This window comes from Lissotriton helveticus, chromosome 8, assembly GCF_964261635.1.
Source record: "Lissotriton helveticus chromosome 8, aLisHel1.1, whole genome shotgun sequence".
Classification (NCBI taxonomy): domain Eukaryota; kingdom Metazoa; phylum Chordata; class Amphibia; order Caudata; family Salamandridae; genus Lissotriton; species Lissotriton helveticus.
Window position 1 is genome coordinate 61,963,297 of NC_136069.1, and position 25,875 is coordinate 61,989,171.

The following is a 25,875-nucleotide window of genomic DNA, read 5'->3' on the forward strand; positions in this document are numbered from 1 at the left end:
TTACACACCACCAGCCAGAAAGAGGGCAAGTTAGAGGGATGGCCCGACCCGACCTTAATCGTCCTTTGACGGCCTTAGATGGCCCGCCCTTTGCCCGGGCTTAGCCCCGTGCTTCGTCCCGCGCGCGTCCCGCGCTCGCGGACAGAAGTGAGTCTAAATAGGAGGAGGAGGGGGCGGGAAAAGGCACCAGATGTGTGAGATGCCAGAACGCAAGCACCTCTGGGCCTCGCAGTCCCGCTCCCCGGTAAGGGCCCAGATTAAAGAGACAGTAAGACCAGCAGCAAGTCCGTGAGCAGGAAACGGAGGCTTTTCAATTCAGCCGTAGTTCCACCTTGCATCCAAAGGGCTTCTTTAAAGTGCACCTAAAGTCCGCACACTTCACGACCACGAGCGGCACCCCATATCTACTAGTCACTAATGTAAATAACCCATTTCTAAAACCTGTTACAAAAAGATATATTGTTTACACTTTGAAGATTGTTAATCTCTGTCACTTCAGTATATGTGAATACTGTGTTGTACCCTTTAATGTAATGTATCTAATTATAAATCCTTACAAAAAAACATACACCCACTGTTCATTTATTTTTTGATTTATTCACTTTTTGATCATGCAAAGTGATTTATAAAATTCATGTTTGAGGCCACTTATTTGGTCAAGCATGAACGATTCTGTTAAATATTGTTTTGTCATATTGGAATACAAGTAGGCACTTTTGCTAGACAAAATATTTTGTTACCCAAGCCCCCAAGGGTATATTGGGTTGCACAATTATTACAACTGCTTTTCATTAGTGGCACTCATGAAGGGCTTAAACCGCACACTTCATCAAGGATCATATTCAAAACAGGCTTATGAGAAGTCATATTGGGTGATGGGGGGGTTATTTGTCGCCTTATTTGGTTTCGTGCCTGAAGAAGTGGATTTAGAAGTTGCAAGTAGATCGCTGCCCATTTTAACGTAATGTATAGAACAATGCGGAATCTTCTGGTTTGGTCTAATCTTGCTCATACACTATGATGATTGTAAGAAACCGCCTCTCTGTACAGTATACTAAAATGAACTACATAGAGAGTGCGAGAAATCCCCAGAAGAAGATAGGGGCAACAAATAGATAGTACTAGCTCTCTTTTTGTGGTAGTGAACAGTTAGGCTTATCAGAGGACAGCTTAAAGCATTTGTTGTACTCACAGAGGCAATAAATGAGACACACACTCAAAAATAAATCTGAGACCAATTTGTATAAAAATAACACTTACCTTTATATATATATATATTTTGAGAAGCAAGACTTTGAAATCAGAAATATGGATTTTACAGTTTGATATGTGCAGTTCAAGTATGCAGTACTTTCGGTATCTAAGCACACGGCGGTCCATACCCTCAGATATTTACCATTGTGGTTGTCGAGGAAAGCAATGGAAGCGTACAGCTTGAATGGAGTTCAGAGAACGGCCAACACAGTTACCGCCTTTGTTGCCTGCAGTAGGTCTCTGTGGGTAAATGGATGCCAAACACCGCCAGCCCAGTGGTCGCGATTGCTGCAAGGAGGTGTTGATTTGGCTAGAGGAGCACCGCTCGTGTGATGCAGAGCAGACCGTCACAGCCAACGTTGCTGCAGTATGCAGTCGAATTCAAGAGGGTACGGGCTCTCAGGAGCTGTGCTGTTTTCAGCATTTGTCGCTGTGGTGAGAAGATCCGTCAAAGGTGATGGGAGGCATGCAGGGGTTGGCTTTCATCGGACTGTTGAACCAACAGGCCTGGGGAGCCGCCACATTTAGTTTATTTTTGCGGTGTGTCACGTCGACATGGAGTGTGCCAGTCCTCAACCACATCAGTTTTGTTTACCGACTGATGCTAGGGACTAGAGCCCTTAGCCCAAAGGGAGTTTCTTGGCAATTGCGAAGTCCAATTTCCTTGGAGGCCTTCCAGGGTTCAGGAAGGACAGCAGGCCACAGTTATCTAGTCCTTTTGTAGTTGTCAGGATTTGTACTGGTTTCTTCTGCAGCAGGGCTCAGTTCCTGGTCCACCAGTGGTCTTCCTCTCTCGTCTTCTTTTAGTCCGTCTAGTCTGAAGTCAGGTTCTCGGAGAGCCACTTAAATACTGAATTTAGGGGCATTTTTGGGGGAGGCTAGGTAGGAGCCACTGGGCTGTTTTACCTGTAGGTTGTCTACACCTTCTTTATGCTCATCCAGTGGGGGTTGGGCATACCCTGACTTCTAATTGACTACTTTCCCTATTGTCAAGATGGCACATACTAGGGTGTGGAATATAATAAAATATCTACTTGTCCATGGGACAGCTTGCTTCATAAATCTACTTGTCTAGTAACAAAATCCGCTTGTCCCTTTTTTCCAGGTAATGAGGTGACAGATTATGGCAGCAATGTCGTTATATAAGAGTTCTGATATAGCCTCTCTGATTATGCCAGGACTCATACCTTAGTAGGGTTTGAATACTAGACATTCACTTATGTTGCCACGTTTCCACAGATCTAAAAACCGGAACTGAAGGTAGTGGTAAGCAATAGTTCCAGGGTTGTAATGCCCTTTTGAGTCTGTGCAAACCTGCTAACTTGCATGTTTTAAGGGTTTTCACCAACTCTTTTCTAATCTTTTTCCATACTGAGAAAGGTTGGAACTTTACTCCTGACAATGGCAGAGGTGAAACTTCTTCAGGGTTGGGCAAAAAGGGGAGGAAAAGTGAACTTTCAATCACTCAGATTTTTGCATGAGCAAATCTACACATGCATATTTGCTCAAGCTAAAATGCAGTTCACAAATATTTTCTAGGAGTAATATTTCTTGGCCTACTTCTGTAAATTCTTGTGAATTCACGAAAGTTGTATATCTGCTCTTAATGCAAAGACATATACAATGGGTGCACTTTTGAGATTTTCTTTAAAAATTGGGCCCCTTATTCGGTCTGGTGTTAACCATGACCTTATGTGTTTACTAAAATGTTGTCTCTCTCGGTCTATTGGCTGGCTTCCCTGTGAGTGACTGCATTCTGCTCTTTCACAAGGAGGATATCTAAACACAGAGTAGTTTTGTTCAGTGTCAGGAACTACTGCGGCAATGTGTGATTTTTGAGATCAAAAACAATCTTTGCCTTTGCCAATGTTTGTTAGGACCCGGCAGCTCCCACACCAGTAAGGTTTTACAAAAACTATGCCAAAACAAGTCGCACATTGACAAATCCAAAAGGCTGACCACCAATTTCAGACCTGCTGGCTTTGCATATGCTTCTTTATTTTTATGTTTCTCATAATCTTATTGGAACTAGTTACACTGATTTTCCATTATGAATATGTTTGGGAAATACTAGCAAGCATCAACACATTTTACCAAATGATGCTGCGCAGAAATGGTACCTAATATTTTACAGTAGTTTAGCTACTTTCACTTTTTTTGTACACATTTTATTTCGAAAGCAAAGACTCATCAATCTCGCTGTCGAATAGCTGCAAATATTTGCATCTAATCAAAAAGCATTCTGGGATCATTATACATAGCCACATATTGCTAAACTTTGAAAACGTGTGTACACATTTTTATACTGAAACCACTGTCAGTGGTGCCCTTTCCTTATCCATAATGTATTACCGTAAACTGGCAGCCAAAGGGTTTGTGCTGTAGGGGGTTGGGCCTACTTGTCCCAAGGACAGAATACACATTAAAACGTGTTGCCCTTGACCCCAAACAATATGTCCCGGGCGTCGGGCTATAGGAATTCCACATCCCTGCGCATGATGAAAAGTGGGGTCTACCTCATCTGCCCTATCTGAGGGGTGGTGCCGGGTGAAGGTAGACCCAGATCCTATTTTACAGGATTCTACGCCAGTCCTCTAGCTAACAGTGAAGCAGGACTGGGGGGAGGGGGGAGGGGGGGTTGCCATCTGCTGCAACAGTAGAGGCTGGGGTGGGGCTCAAAGGCCGCATGTCCTTTGAAGTTCCAGCTTCTGCTGAGGCAGATCCTATAGGGGGAAGGTATGGCCACCTCTGCCCAGAGCCAGCATTGTTTTTGGATCCGGGAGAGCTCTGGCTCTCTACCCAGGGTTCCCGAAACATGTCCGGTGATGGCAGGCTGGCTAAAAGTAGACGGGGACAACACCAGTGGTCGGTAGGTTTCTAGTAGGGGTTTCCTGTGTGAATTAATTGATAAATCCAATACTGCCATCAGCACAGATTTATTAAGACAAGATGTTTGATACCAAACATCTTAGAAATCAGTGAGGCCACCATGGAGCTAGGAAAATCGTGTTGATGAGTATCCAGTCCATGTACTCTTTATGGCTTCCCTGTTCACTTACAATAACCATAATGGACTGGATATCGTAGGGGCCCATGTGCTTGTGCTGTGAGACCCTCACATAGTATATAGTGCACCCTGCCTTAGGGCTAAAGGCCTGCAGTAGGGGTGGCTTACCTTTATCTTACGCATTGTGGGACTTGCTATGGCACACAGGGCTGTGTGCCATGTCGATTCTTCGGTTTGTCCTGCACCTGGACACACTGCCTACAATAGTAGCATCGCCGGATAAGGGTGAGGGTCCCTTTGGAGACCTTCTTCTGTCGTCATGTCCTGGGTACTGGAGTTACCATTTACTGGGGCTTACAGAGGCAACAGAGGGTGTGCCAATTGTGGTACAGTTTTAGGGAAAGAGATCTGGCAATGGGATCCTGGTTAGCTGGGACTCCGTGCACTTACAGTTCGAAATCACATTATACATCATGCAAAAAGTGGGGGGCTAACCATATCAAAAGAGGCACTTCCTACCCGACCCCTTCTGCAAACGAAAGAGGGATGAGACTAACCTTCCCCTAGTGACTCTTTATCGTCTAAGTGGAAGAACCTGGAAAGTCCATCTACATTGACATGGGCAGTGCCAGGGCGGTGTTCCACTTTAAAGTCCATTCCCTGTAGGGATTTGGACCACCTGAACAGTTTGGGTTCTTACCTTTCGTATGCATTAACCATCGTAGAGGTTTGTGGTCAGTTGGAACAATAAAGTGAGTGACAAATGGGTATGGTCTCAGCTTCTTCAGGGACTAAACCACAGCTTTCCTCTCGATGGCACTCCAACACTCTTCCCTGGGGAGTAGCCTTCTGCTGATGAAAGCTACAGGCTGGTCTTGACCGTCATCATTTATTTGCGATAGGACGACTCCTATTCCATGTTCAGAGGCATTACTCTGCACAATGAATTGCTTGATATATTCTGGAGCTTTTCAGAACAGTTGTTGAGCACATTGCTTCCTTAGTAGCATCAAAAGCCTTTTTTACAGCCCACCGTCCAGTTTATCTCCTTGGGCATTTTTTGGAGGTTAATTCTGTGAGAAAGGCCCCCAATGTGCCATAGTCCTTCACGAACTTCCGGTAGTAGCCAGTGAAGCCAAGGAAGGCCCTGACCTGAGTCTGGGTTCATTCATTCATTAAACTTTATTCAATTTTATGGTAAAATCATAAAAGTGTACAGCACATATAACCAGAGTAGATTTAAAAGTAGGCTGCTCCATGTATGGCAGCAACAATACCAAATAAAACCTCAAATGAGTTACATCGGATGTAAATTGATCTAAATAATTTTAAAACAGTTAAAATAAGAGCTAATAGAGTTCATGTTGATCCAGATCGCTGTTTTGCAGTCTTATTAGATAGTCGAAAGGATACCAAAGAGAAAAGAAGAAACATACTTTTGGCGACATTAGCAGCTGTCCATAAAGGTATGCCGGTCTGATTGCCTAAAATGTGCCGGGACCAAAGGAGGCCTGATATGCTTGCGACGTAAGTGGAAAAACATTGTACACACAAGTACAATATGTATGGAGTCACAAATTGAAATATTATCACAACTACAAACATGCAGATGAGACAATTGTACAAGACCCCCTTTGGAAACAAAAGCCAGTGAAAGATATCTAACCGTAGAAATTTTTAAAATACGTCGTTGTCTGTTAGACATATGCAGGAGGAGATAGGGCTCTAATCTGCTTACAGATTTAACCAGGATGTACTTCAGAATTTTGTCAAGGCAGAATTTTCCCTTTCAGTAGCCACTCTATTGAAAAAGGTCTGTTTAACCCATGGAAAGTCCAATTTTGTTATTCCTCCCGGGTTGGAATATAACCCTAGGCTTGTAATCAAGGGATATGAGCCACATTGTCTAAAAGCAAACAGTCCTGAAGTATAATCCTGTTAAAATGCAGATCCTCTTTATACCAAACCGAACACCACATTATGAGAGGATGAACCTGAATAAAATCTACAATATATGGCGTACATTCAGTGTTAGCATACCCCCAAATTTTACTGCAGAAGGTGGCCATTGGAACACATTTGGCCATCAAGTAATAGTTTCGGGGACTTATGCTCAATGCGCCTTGTAAAATCTTGGCACCCGGAAATTGCACATCGGAGGACCCCTCTATTATTAAATAAGAGAGATTCCAGCTGAGGCCCGAATTGAGGAGCAAACACATGTACAAGAAAGTTTCCACCGTTGTTAAAACCTGACCCTTAACTGAGTGGTTTCTTGATTTGACCTGCCAAGCACCCACCACTAACGTATGTGATTTTTGGGAATTAATTTGTGGATAGGTCCAAGCTACACATAAAATCAACAAATGCATCTAAGTAAACGTTACAGGCTCCTTGCCGTTCTAGCAATTAAAACCACTTTGTTCTATAGTTTGTTGTATAGTAAAACTGGCATATCACTACCCCCTGCTTTCAGGACGTCCGCTTCAATTTCACTTAAAACCCCCTCTAGACGATTAATATATATATATATCATAAATAGGAGGGGGCAAGAATACAGCCCTGATGAACATCTTTATTTATTTTAAAGGGCTGAGTACATGCCCCGTCTTGGCCAAATCTAACCACCCCTCTGAGATCTTTGTGTAAGTCTCTCATGAAATTGATGAGTGTAGGGTCCACCCCCAGAAACCCAACCTCGACCCATTGGCCATCTCTGTTGACACAGTCAGAGGCTGGTCTGAGATCCATAAAGTCTAGAGGGACCGATCCCCCCCATAGCCCATGTGTACTTGTTGGTCAGAAGGTTCAGGTTTAGATTTTGTTCAACAGTGCCACTGCCCGGTCTAAAACCGTATTGTAGGTCTGAGAGGATCCCTTTCGTGTTGGCCTGATTGGCGAGCCTCTCCAATGTAACTTTCCCTATTACCTTCACCTCAATATCGATTAATGATATTGGTCTATAACATGCAGGGTCCTGTCTGTCCTCATTTAAAAAAATCTGAATTATAACAGATCGCTTCCAGGCCTTTGGGTGCTGGCCTCTAATGGCTGCGTTTCTGTGTATTGTTAAAACAGGGGCCCATATATTGACCAAAGATTTCAGCAGGTCACCTGGCACACCATTGGTGCCGGGGGCCAGAATAAGTGTTTCAGAATCAGGGGTGGGGTTTGGGACAGCTACTAAAGCGTTACACTCATAAAAATCTGAGAAGTGATTTATCCAAGCATGTGCTGGCATTGAAACCGTCTCGTCTGAAAGCTGAGGGTCCTTTAAAGAAAGGATGTTTTATGATCCCCAACACTTGGTGTTGTCATTGGAGGCACTAGCCTGAGTCTGGGTTGTTGGAGCCCCCCAGTCCAGAATAGTCTGGATCTTGGGTTGAATGGGTTGGACCTGGGCTCCTCCCACAAGATGGCCCAGGTATACAATCTTTCCTTGCTCTATCTGGCACTTGCATGCCTTGCTAGTGATGCTTGCTTTGTGCAGAGCCTCCAATACTTTTCCGAGGTGGATCAGATGATCAAGTTAGGCGTAGCTATAGACAGCAATATACCAACAAGATAAGCCACACTATAGGATTCCAAGCCAGCCAAGACTTTAATAACTAACCTCTGAAAAGTGAAAGGTGCATTTCCAGCCTAAAATACTTTACAGTAAACTGATAATGCCCATCTGGGGTTGAAAATGCGGATTTTTCTTTGACTTCTGGAGTCAGACCTATCTGCCAGTATTCTGATGTGAGATCAAAGGTACTCCGATATTTGGCTGCTCCTAACCTGTCAATCAATTTGTCTGCCATAGGAAATGGATGTGCATCAGTCTTAGTCACAGCATTGAGGCCCCTGTAGTCCACACAGAACATTATTTCTTTCCTACCGCCCTGGGTATGAGGTTTGGGGACTAAGACAACTGGCCAGGCCCAGGACTTTCAGAGTGCTCCGACTCCTAATTCCAGTATCTTGCTTTCTTCAGCTTTGATGCTCTCTTTCTTTCATGTGGTCAGACTGCCTCTAAATGTTATTTTTGACAGGTAGACTTTCACCAGTGTCTTCATCATGGGCTCACCAGCTAGTCTGACCAGGTATCAAAGAGAAGAGCTCTGCAAACTGTTTTAGGACTTGCCTGAAATCTGTCTGCTGTTGGGCAGTGAGGGCACTGATAAGACCACTCCTACTGACCCATCCTTTGGGTTGTTGGACAGGAGGTCAGGGAGACGTTCACTGTCTGCTTCCTGATCCTCGTCTGTAACCATGAGCATGGCCACATTTTGCCCTGTCATAATTGGGTTTAAGGCGGTTCACATGGTTGACCAGCTTGGGGTTCCTGCAAGTGCTAAGGTCTACCAAGTAGGTGACCTCCCCTTTTCTTTCTAGGATGGAATAGGGCCCACTCCACTTATCTTGGAGGGCCCTAGAGGCCACAGGCTCCAATACACATACTTGCTGCCCTGGTTGTAACTCCACCATAGCAGCCTTTTGGTCATACCATTGCTTCTGGAGGTCCTGGCTGGCCTTAAGGTTTTGGTGTGCTTTTTCTATGTACTCTGCCATCAGAGAGCTGAGGCCCAGCACATAGTCCACTATTTCCTTCCTAGGTTTGACAAGAGGTTTCTCTCATCCCTCCTTTATAAGACAATATGGTCCTCTGAAAGGATGACCAAACAAAAGTTCGAAAAGGGATAACCCCACTCCCTTAAGTGGCACTTCCCTATATGCAAAAAGCAGGCATGGTAGGAGAACATCCCATCTTCATCAGAGCTTTTCAGAGAGTCCACCTATCATACCTTTCATTTGTTGTTGAATATTTCAACGAGGCCATTACACTGTGGGTGGTATGGTATTGAACTTATAAGTCACTCCACACGTGTTTTAGGTATCCAGACTTGAAGTTAGTTCCTCTGTATGATACAAACTCCTTAGGGAAGCATATCCTGGTGAAGACACCAAAGAGGGCCCTAGCCACTGCAGGGGGAGTGGTAGTCCTAAGGGGAATAGCCTCAGGATACCTGGTGGCATGATCCACTACCACCATAATATATTGGCTCCCTGATGCTGTGGGAGGGTCAAAGGGATGAACAAGGTCTATCCCTACCCTTTCAAAGGGAACCCCAACCTCTGGAAGTTGAATTAAGGGGACCTTTGGGTGCTTACCTGTCTTGCCACTGGCTTGACAGGTGTGACAAGAGTTGCAGAACTCTTTTACCTTCTGGTTCATCCCTGGCCAGTAGAATCAGCTGACAATCCTACTTCACATCTTGTTCTGACCAAGGTGACAAGGTGACAAGGTAGTGGGATGTCGTGGGCCAACGTGAGGAGGAACTCACTAAATGCCTGAGGCACTACTACTAGGATCCCCTCCTCCCAGCAGGTTTTATGAGAACCACTGACATCATCACTTTCCTGTGCCCCTGGCACAGATCTACCCTAGAGGGTCTCCCTGGCCCCAAAAACTCAGCCTGATAAGGCTCCAACTCCTGTGGCTCAGTTCCCTCTGGGGCTGACTCTTCTTCTGCCCAAGCTGAGGAGAGAGGTTGGGAACTGTTCGGAAGCTGGTTTCCCCAGTCTTCCTGTCATTCCTCTTGGAGGGCTGGGCCATTTTTCCACACCCTAGTGCCTCTTTTTCACTCTGAGCCCTGCTCTGTGCCCGGGGTTTTTCACACGCCCAGTGTCTAATTCCAAGGATCCGGGCATGGATTCTTAATTCTGCCTCACCCCATGGGGAGTACTCCAAATCATTACCATGCAAACATTCATCTGGGAATGTCGGAGAGACTGCTACCTCTTTCTTGCCAGCAAAGCTCCCCACCCTCCAGTCAAAGGATACCATCACCATGGGATGGTTTGTCGTCACATTGTCAGCATTGGGGACAGGATAAGACCTTCCAAGCATGTACTGATCAGGGGACACAAGATTCTGAGTCGCCATGGTAACACTAGCACCAGTGCCTCTCAATTCTTCCACCATAACCCCATTAACAACAGGATGCTGTCTGTATTTTTGGATGTTAGTGGGCCACACAGCCAAAGTGACTAAGTCCACATCCCCCACGAGAGTCACCTCAGTGAGCTCTCTGACATGGTCCGGGCCCTCCTGAGATCCCATCTGGAGAATGGCACTGCATTTACTGCAGGCGGACTAGAGGCATTTTTCTGTTTTTTACAGCCAGGGTCCGCAGTTCGGTGCCCCAAGGACCTACAGTCCTGACACCAAGCCTTCTTGGGAATCCCAGTTTCTCCCCAGTCCCCACCCTTTGGCTGGGAAGATTCAGGGGGCCCACCCTCCTGAGCAGGGTTTTGGGTGCCTGACGAAGAGTCTTTGTTTTTAAGAATACTCTCTTTCCCTTGGGGGGGTTTTTGGCCTCTTTTTTTGGTCTTCTCCACCAGTGGTAGTTCTGATCACCCTAGGTTTGGCCGAATGGTCTGCCTTGTTACCCAATTCTAGAGGAAAAAGTGGACCTGGGTCTACCAGATGCAAGTTCTCATTGTAACAATTACTCAAAAGATACTCCTTCATAACTAAATTGTAAAGCCCTGCGCAGTCTTTCACATTTTTACCTGTTAACCAACCATCTAGTGTTTTCACTGAAAAGTCGACAAATCCGACCTAGGACTGACCTTGGGTTTTTTAGGCTTTCGGAACCTTATTCTATACTCTTCAGTGGTAAGACCAAAGCCCTCAATCAGGGTAACCTTCGTGAGTTCATAGGTATAAGCATCTGCCTCATTCAATGTCAAGAGCTTATTCCGACTTTGTCCTAAGAACGGTTCCCATAAGAGAGAGCCCCAATGTTTTTTCTCTACTTCCCTAGCTACACAAGCTCTCTCGAAAGCTGTGAACCATTTGGTGATATCATCACCCTCTGCACATGGCTGGAGGCAACTCCTTTTGGGAGTTTTAGGTGAAAAGATTTCTCTCTCTCCCTATTTATTTGTATGCTTCCACCAGAGATGGTTCCTAAGCCCAACTCTTTTCTTTGTCGTTCTAGTTCCAGGAGCTGGGTTTCAAAACTCAGTCTCTTGGCCAATCTTTCAAGCTGGAGGTCCTCATCTGAGGGATTATTCAGCTGTTCTAAGGGAACCAACTCTGGTTCACCCTCCACATCATCAGGGATGATGTCATCATGTCCAGACGGGGCTACCTCATCTGGGTGATCTTTCTCAAACTGAGCTATCAGTTGTCTGAGATATTAGGCTTTGGAACTTTCGCTCATTCTGATTCCGCAGCCCTTATAGATGGTTCTGTAACACAAATAGTACAGGTCCTTGTAAGGGGTCAGGTCGAGCTCCTGAGCCTGGCTACTTGGTTACAGGCATTTTTTCACAAAAGTTGGGACCTTTTTATGAAGTTAGAAAAAACAACTAAAAAACTTTGTCCTAACTAAAGTACTGACTTTTACATTTCTAGCTGTGTATTTCAGGGACTTATTCAAGGCCTTAGCAGTTTATTATTTATACATTTGGAAAATGTAGGCCAATTAAAAATTAGACTATCTAAAGGTAATCTTTGTATTTACTCATGTGTACACTTATTGACAAAGTGGTCCAACAAATGCAAAGGTGTGTATATCCCACCGCTGGCCAACAATGTAATATACCGCCTTTCTGTACAGTGTACTAAAATGAACTACATTGTGAGAGAGAGTGCGAGAAATCCCCAGAGGAAGATAGAGGCATCAAATAGATAATACTAATTCTCTTTTTGTGGTATTGTGGGCAAGCAGGTCGGCTTATCAGAGGACTGTGTAAAGCACTTCAAGTACAACATTGTACTTGCAGAGCCAATAAATGAGACTCTCACTCAACAATAAATCCAAGACCAATTTGCATAAATATAACACTTATCTTTATCAAAATCTGAAATATACTTTATACAGTTCGATATGTGAATCAATACTTCCTAGGCTTTTAATCAAAGAGAGAAAATGTAGTGCAGTTCAAGTACGCAGTACCTCCATTATCTAAGCACATGGCGGTCGATACCATCAGATATTTACCATCACGGTCGTCGGGGAAAGCAATGGAAGCCTATAGCTTGAGTGGAGTTCAGAGAATCCCCAACACAGTTACTGTTGCGGTCGCCGGCAGCAGGTCTCTGTAAGTAAATGGATGCCAAACATTGCCAAACCACCGGTCACGGTTCCTGGAAGGAAGTATAGATTTGGCTAGCGAAAGGCCGCTGTCTGCGATGTCCTCGTGGTCAGTGAAGGAGGATTCCGCCAAGGAGTTTCAAAGCAGGCTACATGTGTGATGCAGAGCTGGCAGTCACAGAGTAGGCGGTTGAGCCAATGTTTCTGCAGTATGCCTTCGAAGTCACTCGCAAGAGTGTACGGGCTCTCAGGCATTGGGCTGTTTCCAGCATCGGTTGCTGTGCTGAGAGGATCCCTCAAGGTGATGGAGGCATGCAGTGGTTGGTTCCACCGGACTGATGAACCAGCAGGCCTGGGGAGGGGCAACTTTTCTTTTTCTATTGGTGAGTCGCGTCGACACGAGTGTGCCGGTCCTCAACCACGGCAGTTTCCTTACTGGTGGGTGCCAAAGACTAGAGCCTCTGGCCCAAAGGGAGGTTCTTGGCAATTGGCGAAGTCTGCAGGGATTCTGGGGTTCCCTGGACGCCTTGCAGGGTTCAGGAAGTATGGCAGGTCTCAGTTGTCAAGGGTTTGCACTGGTTTCTTCTGCAGCAGGGCTCAGTTCCTGGTCCGCCAGCGGTCTTCTTCATTCATCTTCTTTCGGTCCGTCAAATCTGAAGTCAGGTTCTCGGTGAGCCACCTAAATACTGAATTAAGGGGCGTTATTGGGGGAGGCCAGGTAGGAGCCAATGAGCTGTGGAACTGCACGGTGTCTACACCCTCTGTATGGTCATCCCACGTGTGGGGTGGGCATACCCTGACTTCTAATTGACTACTTTCTCCATCCTCAACATGGCGGATAGTGAAAAGTGGGGTCTACCTAGACTGCCCCACCTGAAGGGTGGTGCAGGGTGAAGGTAGACCCACCTCCTATTTAAATTAATTTTCCCACCAGTCCTCCCACCAAAAGTGGAGCAGGACGGGGGGGGGTCGCCATCTGCTTCTAACAGCAGAGGCTGGGGGCAGGGTTCAAAGGGGGCATGTCCTTTAAAGTTCCTGCTTCTGTCGAGGCAGATCCTGCAAGGGGGAAGGTGTGACCACCACCGCCCAGAGCAGGCATTGTTTCTGGATCCGCAGAGCTATGGCTCTCTACCCAGGGGTCCTGAAGCATGTCTGGTGATGCAGGCTGGCTAAAACTAGACAGGGAAATCACCAGTGGTTGGTAGGTTTCAGGGGACCCTCTAGTAGAGTCCCCTGTGTGAATTTATTTACAAATCTAATACTGGCATCAGCACTGATTTATTAAGACAAGATGTTTGGTACCAAAAAGAAAGTGGTGGAGCCATCATGGAGCTAGGAAACTCATGTTGACGAGTATCCAGCCCATGTACTCTTTATGGCTTCCCTGTTTACTTACGACAACCAGAATGGACTGGATTTCTTAGGGGCCTATCCGCTTGTGCTGGCAAGCCCTCACATAGAACATCCTTAGGGCTAAAAGCCTGCAGTAGGGGTGGCTTACCTTTATCTTATGCAGTGCACGGTTGGCATGGCACATAGGGCTGTGTGGCATGTCGACCCTTCTGCTGGATCTGGATGTGGGGCCGCTAGAGGACCTCCTTCTGTCCTCATACCCTGGGTACTGGGGACACCATTTACTGGGGCTTACAGCTGCAACAGAGGGTGTGCCAATCGTGGTACAGTATTAGGGAAGGAGATCTGGCACTGGGATCCTTTTTAGCAGGGACTCAGTGCACTTACAGTTTGAAATCACATTAGTCTCAGGTAAAAAGTGGGGGTGGGGGGTAACCATGTCAAAAGAGGCACTTTCATACAATGGTGAAGTGTAAACTTATATTGGTAAATAAGACATAGTATAATGACCACAAATGTAAATACTAACAATAGCACAAAGTTCAGTTGACTAGTTTAGCCCTATGACCAAAGGAAGCACCTGTCAATATTTAATCCATCGATGAGTTGAGGAACTAAGGCAAATAGATGAAGCAACTGTAAAAAGGAGGCAGAAAAAAATGCAGCAAAGGAGAGTCACTCAATTGTATTATGGATTATGAAGAATTCCATTAGAAATACTGGAATGTTGATAGTATGTTTAAAAGGAAGTATTGTGTAGAGAAGAAAACAATGAAAAACTAGCAGCTTGCAGCTCGCAGACAAAATGGCAGCTGCTCAGTAAGAATGCTCATTCACATCTACAATCAATCAATCAATCAATCAATCAATCAACTACAAATGTCAAATGGTAGAAAACAGCCTTCATAGAGCATAAAGGTGAAGGCAAGTGCAGTAAAGGTTTAGAGGTCCCAAAAAAGGCATGACTGGGCATTAGTTTAAATGTAGCAAGATGACGAGTCAGAACGTCGACAACGTGAGTGGTGCGCTAGTGAAATGGCAGCTGCTCATGTCTGAGATGAACTCACCACCACAGCTCCGGGGGACACAAGAAGCTCCAAAAGGATTATTAGCCAGCTTTAAATGTTGCGGGGATAATGCGGAGAATGATGAGATGCCCCAGCCAACAAAGAGCAGGTGAACAATGACTCATATAGCCGTAAAAAGCTCCGCAATACGATAGAACTCAGTAATCCGTCGCCATCTTGTTCGACACGGAAACAACGCCCTCCGAGTATAAAGAACTTGAGCTTGTAGTATTTGTTTCAATCTTTCCATAGTTAAGCTATGGAATTGACAGCCAGTCACAACATACACAATTAGTTCTCTCCTTACATCAGGAAAGAGATAAGGATTTTTTCCCCAGTGGATGCCTACAGCTTCCTTATGCTTTGTGTTAGATCTGGCATCTTTGGCATGATTTCCCCTTTCTTTTTGCTTCTGACCTCATGTTTTTTACTGTGTGCTGCATTTTGTTTTTGCTGGTTTTATGACTCTGGGCACTTTACTACTGCTGACCAGTGCTAAAGTGCAAGCGCTCCCTGTGTAAATTGTATTGGTGATTGATTTATCCATGATTGGCTAATTTGATTTACTACCAAGTCCCTAGTAAAGTGCACAAGGTAAGCCCAGGGCCTGTAAATCAAATTTTACTAATGGGCCTGCCGCACTGATTGTGCCGCCCACATGAGTAGCCCTGCAAACATATGTCAGACCTGCTACTACAGTGTCTGTGTGTGCAGTTTTAAACTCTCATTTCGACCTGGCAAGTGCACCCACTTGCCAGGCCCAAACTTTCCCTTTTATTGCATGTAAGGCACCCCTAAGGTAGGCCGTAGGCCGCCCCATGGGCAGGGTGCAGTGTATTTAAAAGGTGGGATATGTACTGGTGTGTTTTAAATGTCCTAATAGTGAAATACTGCTAATATCGTTTTTCACTATTGAAAGGACTATCTCTCTCATGGGTAACATGGGTATTGCCTTGAAATATCTTTTAAGTGTAATTTCCCATTGGGAGTATATAGAGATTTGGAGTTTGGGGTCTCTGAACTCACAATTTTAAAATGTATCTTTGGTTAAGTTGGTTTTTAAATTGCATGTTGGAAAATGCCGCTTTTAGAAAGTGGCATTTTCTTGCTTAACCATTCTGTGCCTCTGCCTGTTTGTAGAATACATGTCTAAGTTGGCTGACAGTAGGGATCTTTGGCATTCACTCTAGACAGTCATACAAAGGGAGCTGAGGTGTGCCTTGCATATCCTGATGGGTCATCATCAGGCTGATGGGCCTTCCTGAGCTAGAGAGATGGGAGGAGTTGTCACTGACACCTCAATAGGGCTTTGTCTGTCCTCACACAAAGCTGTCTACACCCCTTTGTAGTGTGTCTGGAGCCTGGTCCGGGAAAGGCAGGATCTTATGCACTACAAAGACTTTCCTTTGACGCTTGCCTACTTCAAAGGCAGAAAGGGGTTTAAGTGTTGGACCTTTTCACTCTAAATTCAGAACACTTCTGGATTGAAGACATTCTACCAGGAAGAAGACCTTGCTGTTGTAGGAAGGACTGTCACCCTGCCTGTTGCGTTGTTGTGCTGGCCTGCTGCTTCTGTCCTGGGACTGAAAGGATTGGACTTTGCTTTCTACATTCTCCCTCCAAGGTTGTCCAATGGCTTGTGCATGCTTGCCTCCTGTTAAGAAGTCTCATGCCTTCAAAGACTTTATCTAATGGTGCTGAGACCCCTGACTTGCCAGGTGGTGCCAAATCCAGTTCTTGGCCCATGAAAGTGTAACCAGGTGAAAAAATCCATGCATCAACTCTCAGCGCCCGTGTTCTCGATGCAGTACGTGCCGTGCGGCTAAAGAATCGACGCAGGACCTACTTTGCAGCTAAAAAATCACCACGGCCAGAGCCGCTGAAGATTCGCTGCATTGCCTGCTTTGCGTCTGCGAAATCGACGCAACGCCGCCATTGCATCTACGCTGCGCATCTGGATTTTTGACGCTGGCGATCAACACATATCGCCCCTTCCAGTAAGGAACCGACGCATCACCTCCTCTGACAGTAAGGAACCAACGCATCACATCACCTCCCCTAGCAGTAAGGAACTGATGCATCTCCTCCCCTGTGAGTAAGGAACTAACACATTGCTTTGCTTCTCCGGCGCCTCACCTCCAGAGTGCCTGTTTTGTCTTTTGAATGTTAACACATCCAAGGTACTTTGTGCTAAAAAGAAAAGCATCCATAGATGTCTATGGACATAACTTATTTAATCTTTGAAAAGAGATATCTGGACTTGTGTAAGTTGGCTTTTTGTAGTTATGGTCATGTTTTATTCTGATAAATATTGGCTATTTTTCTAAACTGGTGTGGACTTATTTTGTAGTGTTTTCTCTGTGTTACTATGTGCGTATGTACAAATGCTTTATACATTGCCTCTACGATAAACCTGACTGTTCGTGCCAAGCTACAAAGAGGGTGAGCAGGGGTTACCTTAGCTATGTAACTTCCTTACCCTGACTAGAGTGAGGGTCCCAGCTTGGACAGGGTGCAAACCACTGCCAACTAGAAAACCCATCTCTAAAACTGTGCCTAGAATGAATGTATCTATCTGTCTATCTGTCTATCTCTCATCTCAGCAAACTATAACTGGTGAATTTCAGTGGATTATTTTGGTTATTAATTTTAGATTTTAGATGATTACAACATATTACGATAACATCACTTTAACCTTTTGTTTTTCAGTGAATTTCTAGTTTTTTTAAAGATAAACACATAACTGTCCTGTCACGTTAACCCTTGCTTTTTCAGTGAATATCTATCTATCTATCTCTCCTATCTATCTATCTATATATCTATCTATCTATCTATCTATCTATCTATGTATCTTTATTGAACAATCATTGAAAATACATTTTTGATTTGCTTACAACACTTGACCCCATGGATGGACTTGCCATTCTATTAAGTGAGTCAACTAAATTATGACATGCCAAGTTTCATGAAGATCTGTTCACAGGGAAAAAAGTTAAAGTGAAGATGAACATGTTTCCCAATGTAGCTCTCACAGAAAATTGTACCAAAAGATAGAGCAAAAAACGCCTAATGGATTTACACCTAACTTGGTGTACATATCCATTAAGGGTTGGGGCCAAGTTAAAAATGAGTGGATGCCAAGAAATATTTTCTTGATATTTGATAATAGGGTTGGCACTGTGTGATAAGTCTGCACATTTTTGGGCAGAAGATAGGAAGGATTTGTTTTCTATTGGTATGCTACGTTTTGTGCCAATGTGCATAACAGGAGGGCATAGTTGAAGGGAAGGATCAATAAAATGTTCCTCTGCTTACAACTTTATTGGTGTTTCATCAAACTATGTCAAGTGTGGCAAGTGGTTGATATCCATGTCAGGTTCATTAGGATTTGGTGAAGGTCCAATGAGGGTGATCTTATGGGGGTAGGGAGCTAAATTAAAGGAGCGTGGTCCAAAGATATTTTGATTTACTGATAACATTGGCACTGCTTGACCACTAGTAAGGGCTTTACTAGGGCTTTAAGGCATATTTCTTCTCCTCAGAAATTCAAGTCCTTCAATTTGTCATGATGGTCAGCTCAACGAAATACCTTTCCAGCCCTGAGTAGTGTTAAGTGGTGCACTTATCATCAATGGCTCATTTGCATTTTCTGTCTATCCAGGTGAAATGGAAAGTGAAGCAGACAATGTTGCAGAGGCAGAGGCGAACCCTCACACACCTGACACTGAGGAGCAGCCAGCCAACCCACAGGATCAGGACAAACCGTCGGCTGATCCCAACACACCAGGTAAGTAAATATATCTACGGTGCCTTGTTGTACTCTAGCCGGGCCTCAGAATATCCAACAAAGAATTCATAGGGGTGATTTCTTTAGCTTCAGTCGAGAAGTGGAACCTGCATTGAGGACCGCATAGAGCCAGAGTGCTACTGTTCAGCTAAGGTCTCCTGGTATGATCCCCAATGTAAACCAATATAGGTCTAGATAGATGCACCACCTTTTACCAACATTTTCCTACCTTGCTCTACATAACGGTTCTGGTGCTGACCTTTTACCTAGTTATGTGCCGAATAAATGTTGTGTGGTTTTCTTCGAAAACTAGCCTCAGAAATGGAAATCTCCTGTCATTTGCTAAATCTATACTTGGGTTCTAGACTTCATATGCAACTGTTGATTTACTTTTCAAGAGTCATTCTTTGACAGTGATGACAACCAGTAAAGAGCTTTACTAGGGCTTTAAGACACATTTCTGTTCCCCTGAATTCATGCCCTTCAATTTGTCCTGATGTCAGCTCATTGAAATACCTTTCCAGCCCTGAGTAGTGTTAAAAGCTGCACATATCATTATGCGCTCATTTGCATTTTCTGTCTATCCAGGTGAAATGGAAAGTGAAGCAGACCATGTTGTGTAGTGTGTTTATCTAGGTACCTGAATCGATATTCCTATTCTTTGCCCTTGTCCGGTTATAAATCAATAATATCCCTACAACGGCATAGAAACCCTTTTCATAATTCAGTCATAGCGCATGCTGTCACATTAAGCAAGCCTATTCCTCCAGCCCCCTAGAAAGCACACCGAGTTCTTAAACAAATCCAAGCCTCCAGCAACCTGGGAAATCCCAGCTGCTTTCTTTTGATTTCGTCCGAGAACTCCTGTAAAGCACTGTAAGAACGACCAGTTCTTAGTGACATCTTTATTGACGTCTTATGTCCAGCCTTACGTTAAACCCGGCACCTTTCAGGTATAAATATACCAACGTTGCCTTAAGCAAACACACGGTGGTAATCCTGGAGCAGAGCAGCTATCTACTTCCGAAGAGCCCAGCTGATGCGAGAGCCCACGGACGCTGCCCCTCCCTTTTGACGCGCTGAGAAAGACGCTGTCTTTTCTCTTGCCGAGAAATCCAGCCTCTGGCGTTTCCAGCTTACCCTTGCGGGTGACTGGGATACCGAGTCCTGAGAGAGAGATACCAGACCTCCTGCCTTCTAATACCCAGGTACTGAACTGACTAAACCCTTACAGAGAATTCTTGAGTCAGATTCTTGGCAAAACAAACTTAACTTAAACTGCTACTAACTTACTCCCTCCCACGTATTAGGCTTAGGTCAGGTACACCGGGGTAGGCGTAGTTAGAAGCACCAGTTGAGTACGATTAGTCAATGTATATATGTATGTATCTATTTTATCCATTTTAAAGTATCATATGGCTAAGAAACCATATCAATGCTTTTACAGTATTATTTCATAATCCTGCTTTTACTGTATGCACTTTACTTAACTATAAGTATTGCAATTGTAGCAATTCATTTCTCTTGTATGAGGAAAGAGACTGCTCAATAAATAACACCTTTTATTGAAAACGCCCGTCTCTCTTTTTCTCTGCAATCTGGTGAAACTAAGTACGCACTTATTGACTGAGTGAAATAGCTGTCTTTTGTTTTCACACGACTCTAGAGATATACTCTTAATCAGGGAGAGCAAAGTTGTCATGTTTTATGGTTGTCAGAAACTAAATCCCTTCTTGTCTATCCAGGGAGGTTAAACTCCTCCTCGCTTATTCGAGAAAGTTTCTAGTGAACTCTGAGCTAGCTGGCAAACACTTAAGTCTAATATAGTCAGTAGAGACCTAGTTAACCTCAGTCCTACGTCTACACTACTGAAGATATTATTCCAATGCGCAGAGCCTATTGGGACTATAGGAACTACACTACATGGCGCCCAACGTTTGGTAAGGTGATAAATCTAACACAAGACGTTAGAGTAACTCAGTCGTGCTTTTTCACACAGACCCTTTCTCCCGTAAATACTCCAAAGACGTCTGGAGTGGGTCAAAGGTTAAAATCCGCCGGAACTTAGTAGGAAGAGATTTCTATGTATAGTTTTTGGTTTATTCAACGTTGAAGGATACAGTGTTCCAAAATATTGTGCACCTAATCTTTGTTTCCTTGAAAACCTGATCTGCAACAAAAAACCTTTCTGTCAGTAAAAATGTCAGAAACTGAAGAAGAAAGGGAGGCAGCTAGAATAGCAGCTCGTCTCCTAGAGGATGACAATAGTCTCCTGCAGACTGACCCGGATGCAATACTCATCCCAGTCAACATAAGAAAAACTATAACTATTAAACTTATAGAAAATGGACTAACATCGAGAGGTGGTACAGTCATATTCGTAATTGAGGCACATGAATATCGGCAGCCAGAGGTATTCTATTCATGGATAAACTTTCCAGCAGCAAACGCTGTCACACATGAATTCCACTATTACAAAATAGAGGAACCACCGGATGATTACACTCCTTTCGAGGAGGTGGAAATCCCATTAAAATACCAAGAGCACCTGCTCTGGTTTAAAGGCGCCCCAAAACATAATAATCACATCACCAGGCTCGGTCCACTAGGTAGACCAGGAGCAACGTGGCCGGTTCTAGCCAGCTACACACCACATCCGGACATTACTAAAATGTCAAGCGAAGAACTCTTAGTTAAAATAAAAGAATTAACACAGGCATATAGAGACTTAGTTCAAGTGGCAACTGAGGATATAACTTTACTTCAGAAATTGAAAGAAACAGATATAGCAGAACAACCATTTGAACTTGCCAGAATCATAGAAAAATCCTATGAAGAGCTAGGAAGAGATAGTTTGGGTGGGAAACCAGTAAAACCCCAACTAACTGAAAATCCTGAAAAGATATTTATTAAAAATAATCTAAACACTCCAAAAAAGAGCTGGGATGGAAATAAACAATCCACTCCCAAAGAAAAAAGATTCCAGTCCAGAGGAAAGTCTCCTCGGCGGAGAGAAAGATCTCCGGACCAAGGACACAAGTCTCCCCAGAGGGAGCCCTCTGAGAAAAGATACAACCTTAGAAATAGGGATAATTTGAAGAAACCTGATAGATATCAAGATATTGATACACGTCCCTCTCGATCTTTTCAGACTTCCTCGCAGAAATCGGAAAGAAGAGGACGGTCAGAACACAGGGAAGAGCACGTCAAGTCCAAAGACAAGGAACCTGCTCATCAAAGTAAAAAATTACAATTTCCAAAAAAGAAGGTAGCCAGCATTAAAATAGTCAAACATGCCGAGGATCCTGAGGACACAACTGAAAAACGGAGAGTGGGCTCAGACAATGCTAGACAGCACAGCAGAAGTGAGCATAGCTCGCAAGATCCTGATGAATCATCTGGAGACAGTGGACACGAATGAATACATTCAGGTGGAAACTGCAGATACCAGAGTTAGCAAACCTCATAAAATATACGAAATAACATTACGTATAGAGGGAGATAAGAATAGGAAAATAAGGGGTCTATTTTGGGATAACCTCTCAAAAGGCTATGACATCCTCTTAGCTGAAAAAGACTGGCCACCGGAGTTTGTCAGGAAGTGCCCTCATGGCGAAGAAATGATTATGCCTGCCTTCTCAAATGACATTCCAATTTATAAAAAATATACACTTGCAAGAAAGTGGGCAGTAGCCCAAGCTCCTGCATTATATAAAAACCATGTTGGATGGGATGAGGACTCTCCTCCTCACAAAATCCAGTTAAAATGCCAACCAACTGCACAGAGGCAGTACCCAATTAAGCAAGAAGCTAAAAAACAGGTTAGGGAGATCTTAGATCAACTTGAATACCAGGGGGTGATTGAAACTTGCACCTCACAAATGAACAATCCTTTGTTTCCTGTCTCCAAGCCAGACGATTCATATCGTCTAGTTTTGGACTACAGACACCTTAACTCATGTTGCAAGACATTTGCAGTACAAAACTCACACAGTGCAGCACTAATGAATAACATTGTGCGCAAAAAATACAAAACAACATTAGACATCTCTAATGGATTCTTTTGTCAAAACATAGCACCTGAAAGCAGGTATTTGACCGCTTTCTCAATAATGGGCTCGCAGGAAAAATTCTGTCGACTCCCACAGGGGTTCAAGAACAGCCAGGATTATTCTCAGCAAGAGTAACAGAGTTACTACAAATGTATGATGATGAGGCATTATCTTATGTCGATGACATCTATCTAACAGATGATGACTTGGATACTCACTTGAAAAGAGTGAACACCATAATACTTGGGTTCGCAGCAGAGGGTTACAAATTCAACTTTAAAAAGTCACGAATTGCCCATCTAACTGTCCTGTTTTTAGGATATGAATTATCAAGTGAAGGAAAAAGCCTGGCAGACAATTTCTTAGAGAAATGTGCTGTAATCCAAGCACCAAGAACGCTGAAAAACTTACAATCAATTCTAGGTTTCCTGAATTTCGGAAGAACTTACATTCTAAATTATGCAGAGAGGGTTAAACCTCTCTATGAACTAATAAAACCAGATTTTAAAACAATCAATTGGACTCAAAAACACACCGAAATTTTGAGATCATTGCAAACAGACATGTTAGCTAAAACAAAATTGCAAACACGCGATAACACACGCAACCTTGTAATCCGGGTCATCCCAGGAAGATGCGGATTCACATACCTAACCTCTAATGAGGGAGAAACGGTACCAATAGCATACAAATCACATTTGTACACAGAAGCTGAAAAAACATTCAGTATTAAGGAAAACATTGTACATGCGGTTCAAACAGCTGTAGCAAAAGAAAGAGACCAAGCCGAAGGCAGACGGATTACTGTTATAACAGCAGAATCAGCCTTTGAGGCATTAACAAGCCCATGTAATTTAACTACCGTGGCATTAAATCCAAAATGGATACAATGGGAAAATTCTCTTGCTACAGACAAAGTGAAATACTATTTTTGCCCAAACATGAAAAGATTAAAAAATCTAGAATATGAAAGAGAATATCCTCTGCCAATCGACATTCTGCCCATACAACAGTACGCCTGTGTAATATATACAGACGGAAATGCACAACCCTCGGTTTGGGGAAAACAAGCCTATAACGCCACATGCGAGATTGTTAAATACGTGTGGCGCGGAGGTAAATTGAGACCTCTGGTAACAAAATCACACTCTGTAGAAAATAATTCAGAACAACAAACTGAAGTAATAGCGTTAAAAATGGCGCTAGATAATGCCGATCGCGAATTCCCGACACTAATAGTGTGCGATTCATATTACTGCGTCAAATCATACAATAACGACTTGCAGAAATGGGTTCAAAACGGTTACAAAGATGTCACTGGTGCCACAATAAAGCAAAAATCGCTTTGGGAACAAGTAGTTCTTTTACAGAAAGAACTACCAAAGACTCACGTGATACATACACTGAGTCATGAACGTGATGGCGTTCACGTTTTAGGGAATTCATTGGCTGAGACAGCCACAGCGGAAGCAACTAAGCAGGCTTCCGTAGCTACAAAAAAGCATTCAGGAAAATACGTAGACGGGGAAACGATGCTGGTGGTAAAAACGTCATCAAAAGGCGACTTTGCAGCGCTACCCGTCAACTATCCACTCAATTATACATACATAATCGATGCAAACTCCGTTCCTTTTGCTCAAATCCCTGGAGTGGGGGATAGGGTAATTCCAAACACGAACAGGAGAAACTTATTAATAGCAGACGCACATATGGGTGAGGGTCTAAGACACCTTAAGATTAAGGAATCTCTGAAAGAATTACAATCAATATACTGGTGGCCGGGAATGAGCCTGCAAAACTACAAATTTGCATTTTACTGTCAAAACTGCAACAGCGATCGCAGTGGCGAACTGCCCGGAGTATTACCATTGCCCTTCTTTTAGATATCACAAGAATATCAATACGAAATCCCCAGAAAAATTCGTCCCTTTAATAATTATTTAAGACTAGTTTCACTTAAAATGTAGACCCCAGCTCTCGGCTGACGTCTGAACTGTTATAAAAGATTTGCGAGTCTATAGCGGCATAAACGCAATTGGCATGCTACACTCTGACCAGGGTCCTGCTTTTAGCTCTCGAGCTTATAAGGAGGCCATGACCAGCATGGGCATTGCATTGCGGTAATCTTATCACTTCCTTCCTGAGGGAAACGGGATTGTGGAAAGAAAAAACCGAGACATAAAGCAATCTATAACGGCAAAGGTATTAGGTTCGGGGGTTGGGTGGGTCAAACATTTAATAAGTGTCCAACGTAGTCTTAACAATCTGCCAAGAAATTCTCTAAAAGGTTTCAGTCCGTACGAACTATTGTTCGGGACTAGAATGCATATCCAGGATCTCGATAGTCAGACTTCAGTGGTAGAAAGAAAATGCTTTGATATCAAAGATCGTTTGGCTATTTTACAGGACTTAAATGAAACAAGAAAAGACCTGAGCAACATAAAGTTGAAACAACAGCCAACAGCCACTGAAGAGAAACCACCTGTCCCAGCAAGGCCTGTCTGGATTCCAAAGATTGGGGATCTGGTCAGAGAGAAAATCGTGGTGAAGAAGGAATTTGGGCCTTCTTACAGAAAAGCAGTACCTGTCTTAGCTGTCAACGGAACAAGATCAGTTGTACTACCGCCCCTTGCTGGTAAAAAGGAGAACCGAGTTGTATCCATCGACCTGGTTAAACCACAATCATGTGGCCAATAATAAGTAGTAGGCCAAGTGGACTCCCAAGAAATAGCAGAACACCAAAGTTTGCTACAAGTCAAGAGGTTCAAACTGAGAGACTAATCACATTTAATAAACCTACAGTGAATCAACAAGGTCTATGCAACAAAGCCATGGAACTTATGCCTCTTGAAACCCAAATTGCAACAATTCGTCAAGAAACACCTGTCTACAACGATGTAGCCACAGACGATGCTAATGAAACAAAGAAAAATCCAGCAGCAAGTCCAATAATTGACAGAACTGCATCAGGCTACTTCATCAATTTCGATGACTTTTCTGAGGATCCGAGCGAACCTGAGGAACAGCCAACAACAACAAAAACTTTTAAAGACAAAACTAAAGAACTCTTTCATCAACTACAAGAAACCTATCTGATTTCCCCATGGATTGAATTTTGGGTGGTGCTAGGTGTACTTTTCCTCCTGCTTTGGCTCATCATGGTGCTATGCTTGGGACACTTCATTGAGGGAAAATATGTTACAATGGACACAGCAAGCCAGAATATCAACCTGGTCCTAAAGCCACACAAGTCTTCACACATCGA

General features: G+C 43.8%; 1 protein-coding gene across 1 annotated transcript in view; it reads left to right on the forward strand.

The window, feature by feature from the left end:
- The window catches only part of CFAP44 (cilia and flagella associated protein 44), a 969,845-nt gene that overhangs the window by 102,963 nt on the left and 841,007 nt on the right, over positions 1-25,875 (forward strand). The window contains exon 3 of the mRNA XM_078656625.1: positions 18,433-18,558. Within this exon, the coding sequence (XP_078512751.1) occupies positions 18,433-18,558 (126 nt within the window). The remainder of the gene's footprint in view (positions 1-18,432; positions 18,559-25,875) is intronic.